General features: G+C 47.5%; 1 protein-coding gene across 4 annotated transcripts in view; it reads right to left on the bottom strand.

Annotated features, from left to right (window-relative positions):
- The window catches only part of ACACB (acetyl-CoA carboxylase beta), a 135595-nt gene that overhangs the window by 28488 nt on the left and 83192 nt on the right, over positions 1-23915 (bottom strand). For 3 of the 4 annotated variants that reach the window (XM_060310190.1, XM_060310192.1, XM_060310191.1), the window contains 16 exons: positions 22753-22887; positions 20280-20426; positions 18653-18841; positions 17020-17120; positions 15762-15788; positions 15378-15466; positions 15161-15285; positions 11054-11167; positions 10776-10889; positions 10107-10196; positions 6928-7046; positions 5700-5837; positions 4794-4893; positions 4598-4705; positions 1410-1466; positions 1132-1173 (listed from right to left, as the gene is read on the bottom strand). In XM_060310190.1, coding sequence (XP_060166173.1) covers positions 1132-1173; positions 1410-1466; positions 4598-4705; positions 4794-4893; positions 5700-5837; positions 6928-7046; positions 10107-10196; positions 10776-10889; positions 11054-11167; positions 15161-15285; positions 15378-15466; positions 15762-15788; positions 17020-17120; positions 18653-18841; positions 20280-20426; positions 22753-22887 — 1695 coding nt within the window. The remainder of the gene's footprint in view (positions 1-1131; positions 1174-1409; positions 1467-4597; positions 4706-4793; positions 4894-5699; positions 5838-6927; positions 7047-10106; positions 10197-10775; positions 10890-11053; positions 11168-15160; positions 15286-15377; positions 15467-15761; positions 15789-17019; positions 17121-18652; positions 18842-20279; positions 20427-22752; positions 22888-23915) is intronic. The other variant, XM_030860623.2, reaches the window with a different exon arrangement.

Raw genomic sequence — 23915 nt, 5'->3', positions numbered from 1 at the left:
ACCTTCCGAATCCGCGGGTTCTGCATCCGCGGACACAACCAACTGCGGAGATTCCGTCCATGGTTGGGTGAATCCACGAATGTCGAATCCGTGAACACGGAGGGCCAACTGTACTCGATTCAGCTGCTGGAGCGAGAAAGCTACAGGAGACAGTAAGTGACTAATGGGTGTGGCCTCCGTCCCAATCAAACTGTGGTTATAAAAACAGGGGGCTGGCCTGCAAGCCATAGTTTGCCAACCACTGTTCTGGAAGCACATAAGAAAAAGAGGTTGGCCAAATGTCCATTGACAGATGAATGGATAAAGAAGGTGTGGCACATATATACAATAGAATATTACTCAGCCATAAAAAGGAACGAAATTGAGTTATCTATAGTGAGGTGGATGGACCTAGAGTCTGTCATACAGACTGAAGTAAGTCAGAAAGAGAAAAACAAATACCATATGCTAACGCATATACATGGAATCTAAAAAAACGGTACTGATGAACATAGTGGCAGGGCAGGAATAAAGACGCAGACGTAGAGAATGGACGTGAGGACACGGGGAGGGGGAAGGGTAAGCTGGGATGAAGTGAGAGAGTGGCATTGACATATATACACTACCAAATGTAAAATAGATAGTTAGTGGGAAGCAGCTGCATAGCACAGGGAGATCAGCTTGGTGCTCTGTGACCACCTAGAGCAGTGGGATAGGGATGGTGGGAGGCAGGCTCAAGAGGGAGGGCATATGGGGATATATGTATACGTATGGCTGATTCATTTTGTTGTACAGTAGAAACTAACATAACATTGTAAACAATTATACTCCAATAAAGATATTAAAAAAAAAAAAAGAAAAGAAAAAGAGGTTGGGAGAACCGTCTTACAGAGTTACACCGGCAAGTACAAAAAGTATCCAGGTGAGACAGAAACCTGTAGTGAAGGCTGAAAGGGAGGGAAACGTGGGGTCTGAGCTCCACAGAGCAACACGGGGCTCTCACTGGAAATACCAGCCCAGAGGAAGGCTGGAATCTACACAAAAGTTGCATGTTCTAGAATATGGGGACACCACAAGGACTAAGAACCATATTCTTGCTGAATATCAAATCTCCCAGGGAAGCCAGAACCAGTTCATTGCTCTTCACCATACCTCGTCTCTTGCTCTGAATGTGAAAAACTTGGGAAATTCTTTCTGCAAAAAGAAATCCATATGAAAGACAAATCAAGCAAGACTCATTTAAATATTTATAGACCTGTTCTGTGATTCTTAACCCTAACCCAGTCCACTTCTAGAATGAATCGTTTGGAAAGCCATCTCTTCTCTAGGGACTGATTTTTTCCACCCCAATCTACAGAGTAAACATCAAACAAATGGCACCCAGTCTTGAAGAATGCGAAAAACTCAGATGCGCTGAGAATCGGACTGACCTCCTGGGCAATCAGGAACGTAATTCTTCGGAGTCCATACTCCACAAGGATGTTTTTCTGCATGAAAAACCAAAAACACAGTGGGATCATATTTGGCCACAAAAAGGAATGATATCTGTTACCACCCGGATCAACCTTGAAAGCATGCCGAGTGAAAGAGGCCCGTCCCCAAAGACCTCATAGTGTATGAAATTCCATTTATCCCATTGATAGGAAACATCCAGAACATGCCAATCCATAGAGACAGAAAGTAGATTAGTGGTTGCCTAGGGCAGGGGAAAGGGTTTTGGGTGGAGGGAACGTGGGGTGACTGCTAATGGGTATCTTGGTGGGAGTGGTGCAAATGTTCTAAAACATAATGATCATAATGATGGCTACACAACTCTATGAATACATAGTAGTCCCTTCTTATCCATGAGCTGTACGTTCCAAAATCCCCAGTGGATGCCTGGAACCACGGACAGTACCAAACCCTATACATACTACGTTTTTTCCTATATATACATACTTATGATAAAGTTTAATTTATAGATTAGGCACAGTAAGAGATTAACAATAATTATAACAAAATAGAACAATTATAGCCATATACTGTAAGAAAAGTTACGTGAATGTGGGCTCTCAAGATATTTTCCTGTACAAATTTAATGCCTTTTCCGTCTTAACTAGGCACTTACCACTCACTGTGGCCGTAATGTTTGCAATTTAGGGTGTGACAGCAAAACTAGCACGCATTTCTTTTCTCCTCCTTCACAAGTTCATGGATAGAAGACTTGGTTTTACCATAGATCTTAGCAACTCAGCATACATTTTTTCCCCTTCCTTATTAAGTCAAGAATTTTCACCTTTTCATTTAAAGGAAGCACTTGACAGCTTCTCTTCGGCATGTCCGAGTTGCCAGCATCACTTGTGCTTTGGGGGCATAATTAAGTAAGATAAGGGTGACTTAACATGAGTACTGCAACACCATGACAGTTGATGGGATAACCGAGCTGACTGCTAAGTGACTAACGGGCGGCTACGCTTGGACAGAGGGATGATTCACATCCGGGCAGGACGGAGCAGGATGGCACACAACTTAAAACTTACAAATTGCTTAAACTTAAAAATTTCTGGAATTTTCCATTTAAGACTGCGGTGGACTGTGGGAAACTGAGACTGCAGAAAACAAAACTGCAGAAAAGGGGACTACTGTACTGATAAGCACTGAATTGTACACTTTAAATGGGGGAATGGTGTGCTAAGTGAATTATATTCAGGAAAGCTATTAATATATACATACATATTACATATATATATATATATCTCTCTCTCTCTTAACATTTCATGAACTCTTTAATGAAATTGGTGGGATGGGGCATTGCTGTATTTAAAAAAAAAAGATGACAAGCTGAATAAAAAAGCCTGACACAAAAAAGTACAAACCATATGCTTTAGTTTATACAAAACTCTAAAATAGACAAAACTAATCTCTACTATTAGAAGTCAGGCTACTGGCTGGTTATCTCTGGCGGGGGAGACGTAGTGATGGGAAGAGGCTCGAGAAGGGGTCAGAGCAGTCATTTCTTGATCTGAATGTTGGTCACACTTGGGAATTCCCTGTGCAGATTCACCAGGCTGTACATTAATGATTTGTGCACTGCTGTGTATATTCGACTTCAGTCAAAAATTACCCAAGGAAAGTACTAAACTGTTTTTAGTTGCTCCCTAAACGAAATAAATATTATTCTGTATAGTTCTCTGGGGAAAGGAAAAACACCCAGAAGACCAGAAAACAAGGATATTTTTAAATTTCTCCATGTGATAAGGAAAATTACTAGGAGAAATGAAGAGTCTTAGCCCATTTCAGAAAGAGGTAAGGCACTTAACAGAATGCAGGTTGCAAAGAAAACAGGAGAAATTGGAAAATGAAGAGGATTCTACTGGGAGGCTGATTACTGTTCTCAGTTAAAGGTGTGCGTGAATGTACAGGTGTGTGTATGTGTCTGCGGATGTGAACGTATGTATCTTCTTAGTGCAAAAGTTTTTAAATAATATAGAAATATGTAACATTAAAATGTCTCCCACTCTCCTGGTAGGTGTATATTCTGCTAACTTTCCTCTCTTTGGTATGCTGTATATAAACACTTATTTGTACAGAGACACATACGTTTAATCTTTTCTAGTTCATGCATATCCTCCTGGGTCGATATGTAGAGAACTGTCTCCTTGCCCCACACAGCCACGTTGCCCCCCATAGCACGGCTGTTCACAGGTGATTCTGACACCCCTCCACTGCCCCCTCGGGGGAAGAACCACCAAGTATCTTGAGCATCCTCTGATTTGGTTAGGGGGTAGGCAAACTGCCAACAGCTCAAACGTTGCCTTATCTAAGCCATGGGATGCCAAGCTCAAAGTCCAGTAAGGACATCAGCTATGTTAAGAAACAGGCTAGAGGGAAATATACCACAGTCACTGCCCTGGGTGGTGGGGCAAGCTCTTCAGATCCGTCTGCCCCTTCAACATTTTCTACAATGTACGTCATTACACTGTTGATTAATCAATCACACAAGGCTAAGTACATCACTAACAATAATGTCCCTAAGCTTTCGTGGCATCATCCGTGCATTATTCACCCAACACCTCCTGCCTAGGAAGCACCAGGCCAGGTCCTCTGAGGGACACCAAGTCAGAGGAGGTAAGAGGTGTCCCTCCCACCAGAATAACATGGGGGATACAACACATGTACAGATAAACACACTAAAAAGCGACAGCCGAAAATTTCCAAGTGTTCTTAAAGTTGAGACCAAGTCAGGAGAGTAAAGAACTAACAGCTATACAGTGTGCCTGGCAGATGTGATTAATTTATGAGCTTAAGTATCCCATTTTACAGATGGGAAAACTTAAGGATCAGAGAGATAAAGTAACCTGCTGGAGGTCACACAGCACCTGCCCCATAGTTCTACTACCTACACTTGCCAAGCTGCTCCACATCTGTCTGCAGCTGGGGTCATTAAGCATATGTAACAGCTGTCCCTACTGCTGGGTAAGAATCCATGCCGGCAATGGACACCACATGTTTATAAAACCAACCCACAATTATATGCGTACATGGTTGTTTATGTAAGTGACTTGGGCACATGGACACCTCACCAAGAGAGCCCTTCCTCCTTCTCCAGGGACCCAGAACCAGAGGCTGCCCAGCATACCTTGGACTGAACGAATGTCCGGAAAACAGGCACCAGCTGCTCGTCCTCCAGGTAGTCTGCGTACTGGATGGCCACGTTCAGGATGTGGATCGGCTCTTCTCGGAGGCTCTGGGAGAGAAAACCAAGGGTAGGCAGTAGAAGGGCCCAGGGCCCCAGCCCGCCCCCTCCTCCGCTTGCTCCCTGCTCAGACACTCACCTTGCTGTCATCCTCGGAGTACAGGGAAGTACGGGCCTTGCTGAAGAGAGGAACGTCCTTAGGCACGTTGGCAAAGCAGGAAATGACCTCATCAAAGTTCCTGGGGGCACGGGGCAGAGAGGGAGGGCTGAGGGGCCGCTGCCCCACAAGGCAATAGGTCAGGCCTGACCCTCACTCTTTCCCAACCACCACTCTGCAAGCACATCCAAGTCTGTGCAGAATTCCTGTGGTTCCTGACTAGGTCCAAGGCACCATCGACGGGGTCTTTCCCAAAAGGGAAGGATGAACCTATGTGATTTGAGATGCTGAATAAAAGAAATGATTCCCAACACTTTGGGGGCATGGCTGGGGTCCCCCTTTTACTGGCCGGTAGACCCTTGCAACCTCATCTCACTCCTCTGAGTCAACTGAGGATAACAAAAGTAACCACTACACCTCCCAAGGCTGCTGCAAACACAGATAGTCCAAACACGATGCATAACATACAGGACCAAGTTGAAAAAAGGGCAACGATGCTGACATTTCTGAGCACGTTCTTTACATATTAACTATAGTTTAAATACAATATTTTATATGTATTATCTCATTTGATTTTCCTTGTGACCCTACGAAGTAAGTCCTTCTCTTATGCCCATTATACAGATGAGAAAACGAAGGTACAGAGAGAAATCATTTGTTCAGAGTCTTATAGTCAGGAAGCAGTGCAGAGCCAGAATTCAAGAGCAGGAGGTGCTGACACAAAAGCCCACGCTTTTGATGATATTATTATTCTGTTATTATTAACTCGCTGTGCCATGTGTCTGGGCCACCCCCACCTGTGTGTGCAATGAATGGGTGGGGGTCAGGGGAAGCTCACTCAACCCCTGTGCATGGGGTGTTCTGGGGAGACTGAGCCACACTGGGTACCTGGTGAAATCCTCGAATCTCTGGAAGGCAACCATGGCCCCCATCCGCTGGGACTTGGGGGAGAAGCCACTGTCCATGAAGAGCTCCGTGCTGTGCCTCAGCAGTTCAGGGTTGGTGATGCTGATGGGTACGGCCATCCTGCAGAGGAGTGGGAAGGAGCGGGTGAGGCAGCCACCGGTGGATCTAGCCCCAAGAGCTGTTCCTGCCCTGGAAGCTTCGGTGAGCCAGCGCCACATTAGAGCCTTCTGAAAGAGGGGGGCTTAGAATCGGGGTGGAAGGGATGGGGTAGAGCGACAGGGGCTGGGGAGTCTCATCTGATTCCTCAGGACCTGGTATAGAGCAAGAGCTCCACACGTGAATGAATAAATGAATGAACGGTACGTGCATGCAGGCAAGTCCAATTCCAACATAGTCGCCTGATAAATCCATAGTAGTGAACTCAGCCCAGAGTAAGAATGCACTCAGCGCCAATTCCTCCCGGAGAGCCCCAGCCCCCGGAGGCTGGTGAAGGGCCAGCCTTGGTTCTGAAAGACATTCCAGGCCTCTGCTCCCCTAACCCCTCCCCTCCATCAAACCCGCCCTACGGACAGGGCCAGAAACCAAAACTGACCCCCAGGCCAGCAGCCCACTGGAGTTCAGGTGGCCATTGCCCCCAGAACTGGCTGCACACCAGGGGCAAATCCAAATGGGTCCCCCGGGGAGTTAGGATAGGGTCCTGGAATCAAGCAAAGGAGGGGCTGCTCATCAGACGGGGGCAGAAAAGAGTCCACAGAGCAGGCCTGAGTTGCTCTCCTGAAAAAGGGACCTACTTGCAAGGCTGGCCCTTGGCTGGCGTCCAGGAAGTTGGGGTTGCCCCCATTCCCTAAATGATGAGGGAGGCTCACTGTGCCCACGTTGTTTGTACAAGCCACATGTGAGCTTGTGGCTAGTGCACACTTTGAATGCAGCTGGTACAACCGAGGAACTGAATTTTTAATTTAATTGTAATGCATTTTAATTTCAGTATCCCACAGGTGGGCAGTGGCTACCGGAGATAAGCACTGGGCTATCTCCATTTTACAGACGAGAGAACAAAGATGGGGGGAGATGCCAGGGTGGGGAAGTGGTGCACCTGACGTCTTCCCAGCAGTTCCCAGACATCCCTGCTGGGTCCCTCCAGAAACAGGGCTACAGTGGTCAGGGAGAAGAGCAGCACAAGCTGGCCCCCCAGGTGGGTACCACTCTGTACCGGTTTGGGTGGGAGGAGGGCAGCATGAACTGGAATTCCACCACGCAGGTGCCGTCCCGGAGCTGCCGGTGCTGCAGGCTGGTTAACTCGTAGGCGATGTAGCCCCTCCGCACATAAACCTAATGAAACAGAAGCACAGCTGACGGAGTGCCCTCAACACCTGAGAAAACTCAGGCTGAAGGGTCCCAGAAACGATCTTGAACTATGATCCCTAAAGTGGTAGCTAACAGCAAATTTGCTCACTCTTCAGGATGCTACTTTCTCTGCAAAGGACCAGATAGTAAATATTTCAGGCTTTTGTGGAATATATCTTTATCACAACTACTCAATTCTGCTGTTGTAGGGACTTCCCCGGCGGTCCAGTGGTTAAGACTCCACGCTTCCACTACAGGGGGCATACATTCGTGCCACTGACAATACGTAAATGAGCGGGCGTGGCTGTGTTCCAATAAAACTTTATTTACAAAACCAGGCAGTGGGCCAGATGTGGCCCACGGACTATAGTTTGCTGACCCCTGCTCTACAGTAACACTGTCCAACAGAAATACAACACAGGCCACGTAGGCAATTTTAAATCAATTTCAGATTTTTCCAGTTGATACTTAAAAAAAGGCAAGAGGTTAAATATAATTTTAATAATATATTTCATGTCATCCCCAATACCTAAAACATTATCATTTCAACATGTAATCAATTTAAAAAAATTAAGATATTTTAAATTCTTTCTCCATACTGAGTCTCTGGAATCCAGTGTGTATCTTACACTTCAAGCACAGCTCAATCAGACTGGCCACACTGCAAGTGCTCAAAAGCCATGCGTGGCCAGTGGCTGCCACATTGGACCACACGGTTCTAGAGTCTAAGCATTGGGGAATTTTTTTAATTGAATAGGGAAGCCAGGGACTGTGCAGCAAAAGTTAACACAGCAGGCCTAATTGCTATCCTTTGAAAGGCCTGCTTGCAAGGCTGGCCTTTTGCTAGCAACTAAGAACCCAGATTTAGGGAGGATTCCCACCATTCCCAGATAAGAATGGTTGACGTTGCCTAATCTATGCAAACAGTATGATTTATGTTGAACATGTGTTTTCTTCCTGGGGTTTAGAATTTTGGTATGTGTCAGTCAGAGAGTGCCTATGTGACCAGCCCCCAATAAAACTGTGGGTGTTAAGTCTCTAATGAGCTTCTGTGGTAGACAACTTTTACATGTGTTGCCATAATTTGTTTGTCAAGGAATTAAAAGTGCCTGGAGGACCACTGGAAGCTTGTGCATGGTGTCCTCTGGCCTTCACCCCATGAGCCCTTTCTCTCTGCTGACTGTGCTTTGTATCCTTTTGCTGTAATAAATCACAACTGTGAGCACATCTATATGCTGAGTCCTGGAGTCTTCCTAGAGAATCACTGACCCTGGGCATGGTCTGGGAGGACCAGACACATTTTAAGCGGGGACAAAACTCTACACAACTCAAGAGGCCAAGTGAAAACCTTATGTTTACAATGCTCATCTTGAGTCGTGAAGAAAAGGTTGGATCCTATTCAATAAAACTGCCCAACCAAGTGATGGAACGTGTTAAGAAAGCATCCTAGAAAAATCACTAACAGAAATAAATGGGATTCAGCACTTTATTAAGTGGGGAAGGTGGGCTGCTGCTTTCTATCTGACTTAGGACCCCTAGACTTAGGACCCCCTACACAGGACAGGTGTTTAGATGATGGGTGACAATGGTGATCAATACTCACATCTGATGCTTACTCATGCTGTGAGGTCAGCATTACTATCCCTATCTAAAGTACACGAATCTAATAAGAGTCCAGAGAAGGAAAGCAACTTGCCAGAGGTCACACAGCTTGGACCTTTGCACACGCCACTGACTGGAATCTCTCTGCTTCTCCCTCCCACAAATTCCTACTTGCTCTTCAGACACTTTCATGTCACTTTCTCATCAAAGTCTGAGTCGAACCTCCTGGTAAGGTTAAGTACTGCTGTGCAATTCTCATCATGGCCTGCATTTTCCCTCTGTGGCCCTATCACGCGTATAATTAAAGAAATACTGAGTGTGTGTCTCTCCCCAGCCAGAGAGGCTCCACTAAGGCAGAGACTATGGTTATTCTCTAATGTATCCCCAGCAGCTGGAATACAGTAGGTCTCAATAATTACTGGTGAAAACTGAAGACGGGGGAAAACACTTGGTAGCTACTTAAGAGCTGTATCAGGTCTCACTGCTGCGAACAAAGAGTGGGGCCTGGAGGGGTTCTTGGAGTCGAAACCAGGGGAGGGGTAAAAATTGCAGGCCCAGAGACACTGGCTGTAACATGCTTACAAGCCCAAAATGGTCCCCATGGAGACCCAGTCAACCTTCTGGCATCAGGATGGCTGACCCATGGGGTCTAAAAGATGGCAGAAGAGTGGGTACCACAGGGGACTGAGACTCCAAGTTCAGAGGGTAAAGAAATGAGGAGAAATCACCAGGGGAAGACAGTCAAGTTGAAGAAATGAGGAGAAATCACCAGGGAAGACAGTCAAGTTGAAAACACCCATCATCTCATAACTCCTTGAAAGGATTCTGAAAGAGCAGATGGAACATCGTGATGTCCTGAAATTAACCAAACACCTCTCAGCCCCTGAATTCAGGAAGACCAGAGCGGAAGCAGACAACCTGGCTCTAATCCAGGTTTTGCCACTGCTCGTGTTCATCTCTGCCTGACACACAGGGAGGTCACCTTAAACTGTCACCTAGGCTCCTTCCGGCTCTCATAGTTCCAAGTGGAAAAGTCTTTCAAAGGTATCTAAGGCAGGTGAGTTGGAAAGTTTGGATGAAGTGCCTCAGACTTGGCCCTTGGGGGTTCATATTTAACTGTGCCTGGTCCGGAGGAGGCTAGAATGGCACACAAGATAGCAGGGCTTACCAGCAAGGACTCTGGACTAAGACAGACCTAATGTGAATCCTGGTTTTGCTACTTCCTAGCTGTGTGACCTTGAGCAAGTTGCTTCACCTCTCTGAGCCTCCGTTCTCTTCTCCGTGAGACAGGTGTAAGTAACAGGACCTACCTTGTACAGAGAATGATAAGATCACGTTTGCCAGGCACGTGGTCCAGGGTCAGGCATGTGGCAGGCGGGCAGTGGATGTTAGGACCGGCATGGTCAGTACTGGTGCTGTTACGGGGGCCTCTCTCCTACTTACCTCCAAGGATGCCATGCAGACGACTTTGTTAGCATGATAGAAGAAAGTGGGCAGGACGTCAAATATGGTCGTTTCTGAGAGTATTAATTTCTACAGGAAATGGAAGTGGGAAAAAGAAGGAAAAGGGAATGTTAACGAGTTCTAACCAGCAGTCAGATAAGCAGGAGGGATGGGGGCAGGGAAGGAGGCTGGTCGTATTGTTATCACGAAACGTTGCCCATTTCCCAGGCCCACGAGATCTGAACATGGAGGCAGTTCTGGGGTGACTGCTCCCAGGGCTCCCAGCTCCAGATGTGGAGGAGGTGCCTGGAAGCCTGTGAATGAGGCAGATTTAGGAGGTGGGGGAGCCCTGGGAAGATGAAGCCATGACCCAACCATGTGAGTGCTCCCAGCTTCCAATAAGCTCCATGACACATGAACTTTTAACATCACACCTCCTGGGAGAGCCTGGCTGCCTGAGGCTCTGTCCATCCTGCAGGACTCAACCTCTCCCAGAGCCTCCCCTGGGCAGCCCTGGCCACACTGGACTAAACCACTGGAGTTGGCATCTGTGCCCTGCACCCGAGTGCCAGCCCATCGAGGGAAGGGGAGCCCGCTTCCCCACCCCCAGGCCCCACGTGGGCCACGGCGCATGCTCTCTGCCAAGTGCATGGATGGAGGTGGCCTCACCTTGAGGTTTTCCGGGCAGAACTGGTGGCCATACATGTCGATGGCAGACAGGAAAATGGACTCCACCTGGTTGTGCCTCAGCTCATAGGAGGGGAGGTGGGAGGCAATCAGGACCTGCAGGGGGAGGGGACAGAGGGGCTGGGGTGAGCCATCCTCATGGGGAGGAGCCAAGGGGCGGGTCCTGCAGCAGAGGGGACATGCACGGTGGGGGCCGCGTGTGGGGAAGGGCGGCACCCTGTGACGTCATGCACGGTGGGGACCACGGCTGGCGACCCTACCTGCCTGGCTCTGAGGGCCACTTTGCAGTGCTTGCTTTTGCTCAGCTGAGTGAGCTCGCTGAGGATGGAGGTCAGCTCATCTGACAGGGAAGGGTCTGGGCCACAGAGCTCATCCTTTGGGGGAGAGAAACAAAATCCAAATGGCTCTCTGTTCTACCAGAAGGAAACAGGCCAGCATTCACCCTTGGCCAGGGGGCTGGGGGTGTGGCTGCCCCCGCAAACCTGCACAGTGTGATACACATACCCTTGGCCGCTCTCCACCAAGTACCCCCCTATTCATTCACTCTCCCATTCATCCACCCCAAAACATGCCCTAAATTCCTGGCATGAAGAAAAAGACAACAAAGTCTCTGCCTGCATCACTGTTAATGGCCAGCACTTATCAGGTACTTACTATGGCCGGGCAAGCAGCTAGACACTTTCCACTCATTTCCTCAAATGCCCCCAACCCACTGACAAGTTACTATATGATTCCCATTTTACAGATGAGGAAACTGAGGCTCGGAGAGGCAACGCGCCTTGCCCCAAGGCTACCAAGCACATGCGAGGCAGAGCCAGATTTGAACCCAGGGCTCTCCTGTCGCTATGGCCTCTCCCTCTTTCCTCTAAACGTTGTTGCCTGACTTATGGAGCTCAGTTTCAGAGAAGAGGGATGAGAGGAAATAGAGGCAGGTGTGAACAGAGTAAGGGCCACATGGGAGGCTTTGGTGAGGGTGTGTAAGCTACCCTCCAGGAGCCCCAGTGTGAGGGGAGCATCTAGGGCCTGGATAGGTCAAGGGAGGCTTCCTGCAAGAAAGAAGATCTAGAGGTGGAACTTGCAGAAGAGGCAGGGATGAGGGTTCCTACGTGCATCCCTCCTCTCTGCTTCTGAACAAGGGACCTTTCTGCTGGAGACCAGGGCCGCATGCGACTGGTCTTTGCAACTCCTCTTATGCCCTAAATGCAAGAAGGGCCTGGTAATGGCTCAGAGCTTATACTCCCTCAATACCCGCAAAGACAGAACAATGAATGCTGGGAATCTGAATGCCTGGGCATCACACCCCCCCTTCCTTGCACCAGGCCGTTCTCCAAGTGGTCACCAGGTGGTGGTGCCAGGGGTCATTCTTTTCCGCATCTGCTTCTGCATTTTCCTAATTAGAATGAGACCACACTGTTTTTACAGTCAGAAAAAAATTTTTTTAACATATTAATATTTCACACTTGTACACAAACACATAGCATGTCAGTGCTGAAGAAATCTCGTGGGAAATTATTCTAAACTTTCTCTCCCTCCCACATTCTGATTTGCTTTATCAAGTGGCGGTGGCATTAGTCTCCATCATTCCACCAGCCTGTGACTCCAAGGATAGCACAGAACGTAGGCGCTGTCCAACAACCAGGCTAGTGGTTTTCTAAGAGAGGAAAGACTCAGGAGTTCCCTGTGGCCTAGTGGTTAGGATTCTGGGCTTTCACTGCTGTGGCCTGGGTTCAATCCCTGGTTGGGAAAGATCTTGCAAGCCGTGTGGCATGGCCAAAGATAGGAATAAAAAATCAATAAGAGAGGAAAGACTCAAGACAAGTTTTGTATGAAAAATTTAAAAATCTGGCCACCACACTCTACACACAAAAGTCTAAAATACTCTCTCTCTTTCTTGTTAACTTTTGTGAAGTGGTCCCATGGCGTGTATTTTAGTTCACAGCATCATGTTTTGTTTTCTCTGTTTTGTCATTAGCAAAGTCCTATAACCACTGAATTGATGTTCAGAAATGAGGTTGCCTGTAAAGACTCAAAAAAATTTCATTTCCAAGTAAGTAATCACTCAATTAACAAGTCTTTGCTCAAAATCTCCAAAGCATCAAATACCATCAAATGCAAAGAACTCACCATTTTCTAGCAAATGGAAACAAGAGAGCCAGAAGAATAATGAATCTCACATATAACCCCCAAACCACACCTGCTACAACATTTTTAGCCTCCTTCACCAAGAAGCCCCTGGCAGTGCCCTAGGTCTCTGATCTGGGGGCCATTCCACCAGGCCGTCCTCTTCCCCAGGCCATCCTCTGATGAACATTATTTTTAAGAACTTCACGCCCAAAAGAGTTATTATGTACACAAAGAGTAGCAAACAGCAGAATAACCCACAGACCCAAGCCCTGGCCTATGAACAAATGGTGAGTGGACTGTAATAAATTATAGGCATCCTTTGTTTTACAGATACTCACACTTAAGAAGACTCCATCCAAAGGAGGTACTTTGAGAAAAGGGTTATATTATTTTAGCAATGAAATTCCCCCCAAGACTAGATATGTCCTTGGTCTTAAGTTCCCAATCCTGGCTGCATATTGCAATCACTTGGGGATCCTTCCTCCCAAATTTAATTTTTTTTTAAATTTTATTTATTTTTGGCTGCATTGGGTCTTTGTTGCTGTGCGCGGGCTTTCTCTAGTTGCAGCAAGCGGGGGCTACTCTTCGTTGCGATGCGCGGGCTTCTCACTGCAGTGGCTTCTCTTATCGTGGAGCACGGGTTCTAGCCACACGGGCTTCAGTAGTTGTGGCATGCGGGCTCAGTAGCTGTGGCTCGCAGGCCTCAGTAGTTGTGGCGCATGTGCTTAGTTGCTCCGTGGCATGTGGGATCTTCCTGGACCAGGGAATGAACCCGTGTCCCCTGCACTGGCAGGCAGATTCTTAACCCCTGCGCCACCAGGGAAGTCCCCCAAATTTAATTTTGAAGAACTTCAAAACTACAGGAGATCAGTACATCGAAAATTATCCAGATTCAGCAATTGCTAAACTTTCACATTTGCTTTTCTAGTAAGCATACGTGCATGCCTGTACACACACACACACTCTCTCACTCTTTTCTCTTTCTTTCAGTTGCAGACACCATGATCCTTCCCACTACTTCAGAATGTACCCCCTTGAGAAAAAAGATCTCTCCCCAGCTAACTGTAGAACTGTTAAAACACTCCAAAAATTGAACACTAAACCAATATTATTATCTAATATATAGTCCCCGTTTAAACTTCCCATTGGAGAAGCTTTCAGAAAGTACTAATGCCTGGGCCCCATCCACAGAAACCCTGAGTTAATGGACCAAGGGTGGGGCCTGGGCATCTGTATTTTTTAAAAGCTCCCCCACCCCCACCCCAGGTGGTTCTCAAGTACAGCCTGGATTGAGAGAATCTCATGCTGCATTAGGAGATTTTTAAATGATTCTTTACAAAAATATCAATATTTATGAATCCATTTTGTTAGGGTGTTAACTGCCCTATAAGCCCAGGCCCAAATCTGGCCCACTGCCCAGTTTTGTAAATAAAGTTTTATTGGCACAGAGCCACACTCATTCATTCACATATTGTCTATGGCCACTTTCACGCTACAATGGCAGGACTGAGTAGTTTCAACATAGGCTGCATGGCCAAAGCCTGAAATATTTACTCTCTGGCCCCTTTACTCTGCCGACCCCTTCCTGCTATAAGCCAAGCGCAAGTCTCTGCTACTATCTGCTGATACTATATTTTCTAAGTCACATCAAGGAAAAAAATCTTTAGCTATAAAGGATTGCTAATTATTACCCGGTAGGAGGAGAAATAAGAACAGAGACATTCCACGCTTCACCAAGAAGGCAAAATGAAAGCCCTACCAGAAGACTCGGAATCCAATACCCCTTGACTAATCATAGCTCATGACTCTGGAGCCATGCTGTGGGTTCAAATCCCAGCTCTGCACTTATAAGCTGGGTACCCTTGGGAAAGTGGTTTCACCTCTCTGTGCTCTGTCAAAGGAGGATGAGAACGGTACCGACCTCCTAGGGCTGCTTAGGGAATTAAACAAGTGAGTAAAGCATGTCAGGAGTGCCTGGCACACAGTAGGTGCTTTGTGGGTTAGTCATGATCTCCCCCAGGGGTCAACAAATCCTACCTACTGCCTAGTTTTATAAGCAAAGTTTTATTGGGACACAGCCATGCCCATTTGCTTACACTGTGCCACAGCAGCATTGAGAGGTCAGGGCAGAGACCATATCCTGGGCTAAATCTAATATATTTACTCTCTGGCCCTTTCCATAAAAAGTCGGTGGAGCCCTGAGCTACCCCCACTCTGGGTAAAGGGTGACTTTTCTTGCTTACGATCAACATGATCACCAGCTGGTTCTTCTTGGCCACCTGCGCATGGGAGAAGATGCAGTCCAACACCTGGGACATGTCTGGTTTCAGCTGCTCCCTGAGGTTTATCACACACTTGTCGTAGTGGGCTGCAGGGAGACAAAAGGCCACGTGGGGTAAGGCTCGGGGCCCCTCCTGCCCCCGTGGGCTTGTCACCAATGCTTGCGGTGGCGACTCTTGCCTTGTTGGAAATGGTGCTCAACCAGCAAATATCTTCGCAGGAGATCCAACACCACCGCCTTCATGTAGCCCCGGGTCCCACTGCGGTATCTGGGGAGGAAGGGAAGGCTGGCTTAGTGATCAACTCTACTTCCTGGGGTGCCGGAGTTATCCACAGCCAGGACTTTTATGATTTGAATAAGGAGAAAACACTAATAAAGAAACTGGAGGCTGCTCCCTCTAATCTTTAGGCCTGGGAGGGATGTGTGAGTTAGTTCATTTGTGCTAATAACTCCGCAGGCCAGAGAGAGCAGTGACTTGCCCAAGGTCACACATCCAACGAGAGGCCAAGCCTGAGCCTTTGGATGATGCCTGCCCGTCCCCAGAGAGAAGGAAAAACACTTACAGAGTTGGGATGCTGAAAGGGGTCAGCCTTGCATGCATGGTTGAAAAGCAAAAATTTTCAATTAACCACTCAATGTATAAAGACAGATTGGAAAACAAAACAAAACAAAACTTGAAGGACATTTACCAAAAGATCCCTGTGTAAATTTCACTTCCCTTTTAAAACCAAATGGTAACCTGGATGTTCCTTAAACCATTTCCTCTTCTAAACTATTTCAGAACACAGGGAATTGAGTGTGTAAGAGAACGGGATGCTGAGTTTTAGGGAAGCTGAAAGCAGCTTCACCCCAGCATCACCAAAGGGCAACAAAAGAGAGGAAGAACCTAAAATACTCTTTTATTCAGATGTGATTTTAAAAACACACACGAACACAACATAAGACAGAGCTTTGCGATTTGTATTTAACACACAAAATCCTGCTATGGAATTTGATTCGTTTGTCATTTGTTCATTTCTCCCAGGCATTTCCATTGCTGAAGGATGGGTTAGCGTTAGCAGTCTAAGGGAGGCAAAGCGATCCTGCACATCCAGCTGTGACTCTCACTTGGTGGGGAATCCAAACTCCAATCTCCTTCCTCAGCTGCGATCCTATCTTGTTAGTATGAGTCCCCATGAGCCAGGGAGCGCCCTGAAAAGGACGGCATTTTCCTATAGTCCTATATCCTCTGTACCTCTGATAGTTTCTGCCACATGGCTACCATGCGCTGAATGAATTCGCTGAAGTCTGAGAATGTTTGGATGCTGTCCTTATAGGCAAAGCTTTCTTGCTGGGTAGAGTTTTCATGCAAAAGGGAAGTTCTTTTTATCATCAGAATAGTTCTCCCTGCTCAAGAACTACTTAAGATAAAATACAAATTCTTCGCCAACTCCTCCTTTGCAAGGATCCCCCAAAACCGCAAGGATCATCCTTTACAGCCTATAAAGCCATCTCATCCCACTGTCTCATAATCAAAGCTACCACAAGGACTCACTATGTGTCAGCACTTTACAAAAATCAATCTGCTCATAGCTCAAAATGACTTATGATGTGTGAAGTGTTTTTATCCCCATTTTACAGACTGGCAAACTGAGATTCGCGGAGGTAAAGGGTGTTGCTTTGTTCTGCTGTTAGGAAGGGCTGTGCTGGGGCTGTAAGTGGGGTATTGGACCCCAGGCACTGTCTCTCAGTTTGAGCCTGCCCTTAAGATAGCACCACCCTGGGGCAATACATGTATAACTGAGTGTGATAACCACACTCCAAGGAGGGCCCAGGACTCACTTCTGGACCAGCTGCACAATGCTCTGGGTGTTCATGAAGAAGACCTCCCGATCGGCCTTCCGCTGCAGGGTGGCCGCATGGCAGTCCAGGATGGTGGCTATCTGCATGGGAAAACAGGACAGGTCACAGGCCACTCAAACCACACAATCTGGTTGCCACGCAGAAGTCACCAGAAGGACCCACCACAGGCTCCCATGGGGATCCCATTCAAAAATTTAAAATTCCAGCCCCAAAGCCCTCTGGCCACCCAGAAACAGCTCTGCATACCCCACTCAACACGTGGCTTGAGGACTCAAGAGCTCAGAATGACAACAATCACATAAAGACACGCACCACTGTATCATCCCTCTCCACAAATTCAAATGCTCTGGGGAAAGAGGAGAAGGGAATTTCCAACCCCAGGGAGCATGAGGGTGTTGGCTATGGGGGTCCTATTTTTACAGTTAGATTTAATGCGATCGGCATGTTGTCTGTGGCGACAAAAAAAACATGTAATGAAAAACCTGCATCAATAACAAATTCCCAGAAGGTTCCAACATGTATTTTTCTCAACTGGGGTCCCTGAGAGCTTTGTTTTCATTATTTTTTAGTTGAGATAGAATTCATATACCATCATCTTCCGCCCCCCTTCTTTTAAAGTGTACAATTAATTCCGTGCTTTTAGTATATTCACAGAGCTGTGCAACCATCACCGCCATCCAATTTCAGAGCGTTTTCTTCTCCCCCAAAAGAAATCCTATAACCATTAGCAGCTACTCGCCAACCCCCCCTGCCCCCAGCCCCTGGCAATCACTGATCTACTTCCTCTTCTCCGTGGATTTGCCAGTTCTGAATGTTTCATATAAATGGAATCAGGCAACACGTGGTCTTTAATGATTGGCTTCTTTCACTGCGCATCATGTTTTCAAGGTTCATCCCTGGGGTAGCATGAATCAGTATTTCATTCCTTTTTATGGCCGAACGATACTCCAACCTAGAGGTTGACCTCTGGGAATAAACTGACTTACACTGACCTCGGGCGCCCCAAATTGCTGACATGTGGGTGGGGTGATGGTGGGAGGCAGCCCTTATAACCAGGCAGAGGGCATGAAGATAAAAAAGAGATGGCTCTTCAAAATGCAGATTTCCTTTAAAACGCCTGATAAAAGCGACCCCAAAAAAGAACAAAACGAGGCCATTGTAGAATTATTAGAGATTTCTGATACTACCTGGGAATGGTTTCCATTCTTAAATAATATTATATATATGTATAGCCCCAAGATTGTCACCTTACACAAAGCAGAGGGAGAGAATCAGTACTACACACTGGCAAGAAGAACTCACAACGTCCTCTACTGTGTCAGCCAGCGTATTTTTGGAAAACGCTCACTCTGTTTGCACCAACTGCTTACTCCTGTTCCGCAGCCGAGTTATACAGAATGAGGCCTAATAACTGTTTATGTTCCTCTAAACAACTGTTGTTTTGGGGGAAATGCTGCGATCCTGCAGAGAAGGCGTGAAAGAAAACTCTCAGTCCCCAGCATCTTGGCTGTAAGTGGGTCTCGTGAAACCCGATTTGATCAGAGACTGGACGTCCGCACTGATGGGGAGACAAGTTCCCAGCGGGGCTGGAGTGGGGGTGGGGGGCACCCACCTGCTGGCTGGGGAACTGGCACAGCACCGAGGTGATGTTGCTGGCGTACTGGGCCATCACCCTGCGGACAGCCTTCTCCACGGGGGCGGGGATGCGGCCCGACACGCTGGTCATGATCTCCTGCAGATCCAGCAGTGGCAGCGTTGGGTGCCGCAGGGTCATCAGGAGCTTCTGCACCCAGTCCTTCAGCTGCAGCAGGGAGCACAGAGTCGGCCCAAGGCTGTGCTGGGGGCATGGGCACGGCCACCCACCATGGGGCGGCTGACACACTCAGCCCATCCAGGCCCCGTGCACTTGAGTGGCCAAAGATCTAGACCCAGTGGCCTGTGGAACAGTCCAGAGTAGAATGGCCCCCTGACCACAGGAGGAATGAACACCCAGTTTCCCGACCCAGGAAGGCCTCACTCCCCTCTCCATGCATCCAAACAGCCAGCCTGGTGTGGGGATAGAACACCAGGCCCTGGGAAAAACGAACATTTGTGGGACACTGGCTTTGTGCCAGACACTGTCCTAGGTCCTGGATTTGCATATTCTCATTTGATCCTCAGAGACAACCCCACAAAGTAGGAATAATCATTATTTGCATTTTCCAGCTGAGGAAACTGAAACACAGAGAGGTTAATTAAGTTACCCAAAGTCACCCAGCTAGTAGGAAGCAAAGCCAGGATGCGAACTCAGGCAGACTCAGAGACTCTCAACAGCTGCATTGCACTGCTTCCGGCTCACCCGGAAGCAGAACTGTTGATGGTCTTTGAATGGGGAGGATAATGGCGCCAACCCCATAACGTGATTGTAAGGTTTAAAAATGAAACCATGCACACACAGGCAAGTGCAAAGACTTAAAAAAACGTTGTAATTCTAGCAGTTAAGCAGCATAACCTAGGGGCTAAGTGCATGGACTCTGAAGCTAGGGGGCCAGGGTTCAAGTCCCCTCTTTGCCTCTTCATGGGTGAAACCAGGCAAATTTTGTAGCTTCTCTGTGCCTCAGTTTCCTCACCTGTAAAATGGAAATAAGAAGAGTTCTTACCTCCTAGGTTGTTGGGACGGTGAAATGACTTAATAAGGTTCAAGTACTTAGAGTAGTAGATTGGCACATAGCATGTACAGGACAAGGGCTGAGTTATTACTACGACCACCAGCACCGTGATTGGCTTTTCTGGGATGGAATGGGATGTAGCAGTTTTATAGTTACTGACGTTGAGTTTAGCAGCATGGGTCTTTCACGGAGGTCTGAAAATTTGAGGACTTGTTTCTCTACAGACAACGGGACCCTGGGATGATGAACAGAGTTGTGTTTCTGGACAAAGCCCTTCCTCGCTGTCTCTTTAAGAGGGTGACCCACACTGACTCCTTTCTTAACTTACTATGTGAACATTCTCAGTGTTGAGCTGAACCCAACCCCAAAAAGCAAGGTCACCTTTACAACAGTTTATAATCAGAGAGAAACATACACTGATGTTTACAATGAAACTGAGGAACTTCCTGAGAACGGGTCCTTGATAGAAACAACAGAGGATGAATCATTTTCTCATTTCTTACCTCAATAAAGATCTCTGGGATCTTCTGGCTCTCATACGGACCTATGCACGTGTGTGTGATACACACCTACCCTGCCCACGTGACCCACCTTGATGCTAAAAATAGGCTCCGGCAGACAGTAGCCCTTCATGATGTTCCTCAGATTTTCCAGGACGCTGCGGAAAACCTGGTGCAGTTTCTCTCCGAGGATGGGCAGCGTTGGTTGGGAGGGGAGCTCTCCCGTGAATGGCTCAGCCTGATGGGACACCACAGGAGTCAGAGGTCAAGGCCACTGTGGCCTCTGAATGAGACATGCAAGCCAAGGGCCGAGGCAGAGCTACCAACACACGATATACACAATACACATAATGCGGTTATCACGAAGCCTGCGGGGGAGGGGGGAACGGAAGAAAACATTGTATTGGAAAGTTAAAATTGCTACATTCACACCCCTGTGTGAGGTTTCCACGTCTTCCCCTTTACAAATGTCAGAGTCAATTATGTACCCCAAATAATTCTGGAGGGCATTAGATGTGACTGAAAACAAAATGTTCACATGTTGAGATCTGGGGAAGTGATTCTGGCTTCTACATGAGTTAACTTGAATTTCATGCTAACTAGAGCAGCCAGTTTGTAGCCAATCAAACATACACTGTACATGAGCTTTAATTATTAAAGAAAAGGGCGCACTGACCAGAAGTAAAGAATGTCCAGGTTAAAAATAAAGATGAAATGCCTCCCTTCCTCGGACGCCCACGCTGGTTCTCCTTTGATGATAAGATTCCCTTCCCAGGTGCCAAGGCCATATGGACTCGCTGTGTACGTGCTGATCTGTTCTGTTGTGTGTGTGTGTGTGTGTGTGTGTGTGTGTGTCCTGAAACCTTGAAGGAATGTATCCCTGACTTGTTTCATGTTCTTTGTTCTGACAAGACATAAAACTGTGCTGAAAAAAAGGCTCCTTGGGAGCAGTTCCTCAGAGTTATCTGAAAGGTTGTCTTTCGTGCTATGGTCCTCAGTTTGGTTCAAATAAAACTCTTTCTATTCCTATTAAAGACTGTTTATTATTTTTGTCGACAGATGTTTTTGTTTTGCTTTGCTTTCAAACCAAGATCATCTTCCTGTTTTTTTCCATTTATTTCAGTCTCACTCGAACCCCAAAGATGAATGCCTAGCAAGGTGAAAATTTAGGAAACTGTCATGCAAGTGTACGTGCTTTTTTTTTTTTTTTTGCGGTACGCGGGCCTCTCACTGTTGTGGCCTCTCCCGTTGCGGAGCACAGGCTCCGGACGCACAGGCTCAGCAGCCATGGCTCACGGGCCCAGCCGCTCCGCAGCATGTGGGATCTTCCCGGACTGGGGCACGAACCCGTGTCCCCTGCATCGGCAGGCGGACTCCCAACCACTGCGCCACCAGGGAAGCCCGTGTACGTGCTTTTTGTAAATCATAAACATTTAGCCTTAAAGGATCCCCAAATAAAAAGCTCCCCAAAGGGGCAACACTGACTTAATGTATCCATTCGTCTGTTAATTTACTCTACAAATATCCACTCAACACCAACTGTGGGAGGCACTGGGACCCAGGAGCTGGGGCATGCTATTCTGCTGGCCCAGAACCCTCAGCTTCCTGTCCCTCGACTCCACTCCCAACCCTGCAGGCTCCTCTCACCCTTGAAGATTAACCGGAGGGTTTCCCCTCTCCACAATCTGCTGCTGGCTTCTCCACCTGGGCCCTCACAGCCAGCGGCCAAGCGCAGTCCCTCTGACTGCACTTACTGAGCTGAATTACAAAGGCTTATCTGCCTGTCTTTCTCACGGGCATCTCTGAGCCTCCTGACCTGTGGCTGGGCGCTGTCTCAAGAACCTAGCCCGGGAAACGTTTGCTAAAAGGAATCACAAAGCAAGCACAGACCTTCCTGGTGATCTAACAAAGCTCAGTCTATTTCTAGCTTTGGGAACCCTCTAAAAAGAATAATGAAAAGAAGGAGAAGAAAACAAATGAAACTCATAGAATAGTCTGAAGAAAAGAATTGATTTGATTTTTTAAAAAAATGCTTTTCTAGCTTTTCTTTTTTCCTGGGCATATACACTAATTATTGTAGAGAAAACAAAATTACATGCATAGATGGCAAGCCACCTCCCCGCAGGCCTGGCTCACTCTAGGAGGGTAAGTCATGTCATGTCACAGAGACCTGACAGCTCTATATAACGTACTGGGGGGATGATGTTTGCGTCAAAGTTCACAGGAAGAACCCTTCCCCTGTAAGCGTCTGGGAGAAGGTTCTTCCAGGCAGAGGGAGCTGGTCCCAGGGGGACGGGTCTGGAGCATTAGATTAAGGGAGGGGTAGTGGGGGAGGAGATGAAGCCAGGGAAGAAAGCAGGGCACAGCTCAAGGGGGGTCTTGGAGATCATCGGAAACACATGGCTTTTATTCTAAGTGGGATGGGAAGCTGCTGAGAAGGATGTGAGCACAGGCAGACACACTCCTACGCCCATCGTGCTGGCTGCTGGGAGCAGGTGGTGGCGGGAGATCCAGGGCCACAAGCCTATCTGGCTCACGGGGTAGCTGTGCCGGGTGCCACATACCGGGTGCACTTTAGAAGGGTCATCGAGGTCCAGCCTGGCCACCACACAGCCTGCTTCCAACACAGCCCCTGGGCGCTTGACGTACTTCACCCGGCCACTTTCCTGCACATTCAGGGTCGTGATCATCTTCATCACCTGTTTTGCAGAAAGAAGAAATTAGACGGAGCCCACTAGGACTGGCCGGTGTCACCCCAAACTAGTAACTCTGGAGCAGGGACCGTGTCATTTACATTGAATGACTCCGTGGGCAGAGTTCAAGCGGAGGGGAGAGAGGGAACCAGCATTTACACAATCTGTTGTGTACCAGGCACAGTGCTGGGCATAAATTTTTTCCATCTGCAAAGCCAGCCAGAGAGGCAGGTGTTCATTGTGCCCATTTTACAGACATGGAAACTGATCTTTATTTCCAAAGGAAGGCCTCTCTCTTAGAAATACAGATGAATCATATGATGTAAGGTGACTGACACACACATTCCTAAAATGCGGTGCATTTTGTGACCAGCTCCGGTTTTTAAAGGCAGTGAGAAAACCCTCTGGGGAATGAAGAACATGACTGCAGTACAGTCATCAGCCCCTTGAACTGGTCTGAGAGTCGGGCCGTGTGGATGTGATGAGTTTTGTTATCACGTGTGGGCTGCAGACCGACAGGACTGTCCCACCCTTTGCTCAGAAGTTCACAGCTTGGGCACCCAAGTCAGCCAGGCCTGGGATGGAACCCTGCTCCCACCCATCACTCTGTGATCTCCACACGTGCCTTCCCCTCTCTGAGCCTCAGTTTTCCCAACAGTAAAATGGGAGGAAATGACAGTCTTGCCTCACAGGGCGCTGATAAGGATGAAGCAGGATGGCACATAGTAGGAGGCCGACAAGCGTCAGCTACTACCGTTGCTGTATTTTCATTACAAAAATCACTATTTTCCTGGGCAGCAGAGAATGGAGGCCGGGTTTGAATCCTGGCTTGATGTGACCTTGAGTGAGTTCCTTAGCCTGCCTGGGCCCCGTGTCTTCATGTACAAAATGGGGGTCCCATTTGTGTCCAACTTATATGATTGCTGGGAAGATTAAAGAAGGTAATTAAAGACAGATAAAATGCTTAGAATAGTGCTTGCCATGTGGGAAGTGCTTTGCTTCTGTTGGCTTACCACTTTTTGGTTTTTTTTGTT

Source organism: Globicephala melas, chromosome 13 (genome assembly GCF_963455315.2).
Source record: "Globicephala melas chromosome 13, mGloMel1.2, whole genome shotgun sequence".
NCBI lineage: Eukaryota > Metazoa > Chordata > Mammalia > Artiodactyla > Delphinidae > Globicephala > Globicephala melas.
This window is presented reverse-complemented; position numbering and strand designations above follow the sequence as displayed.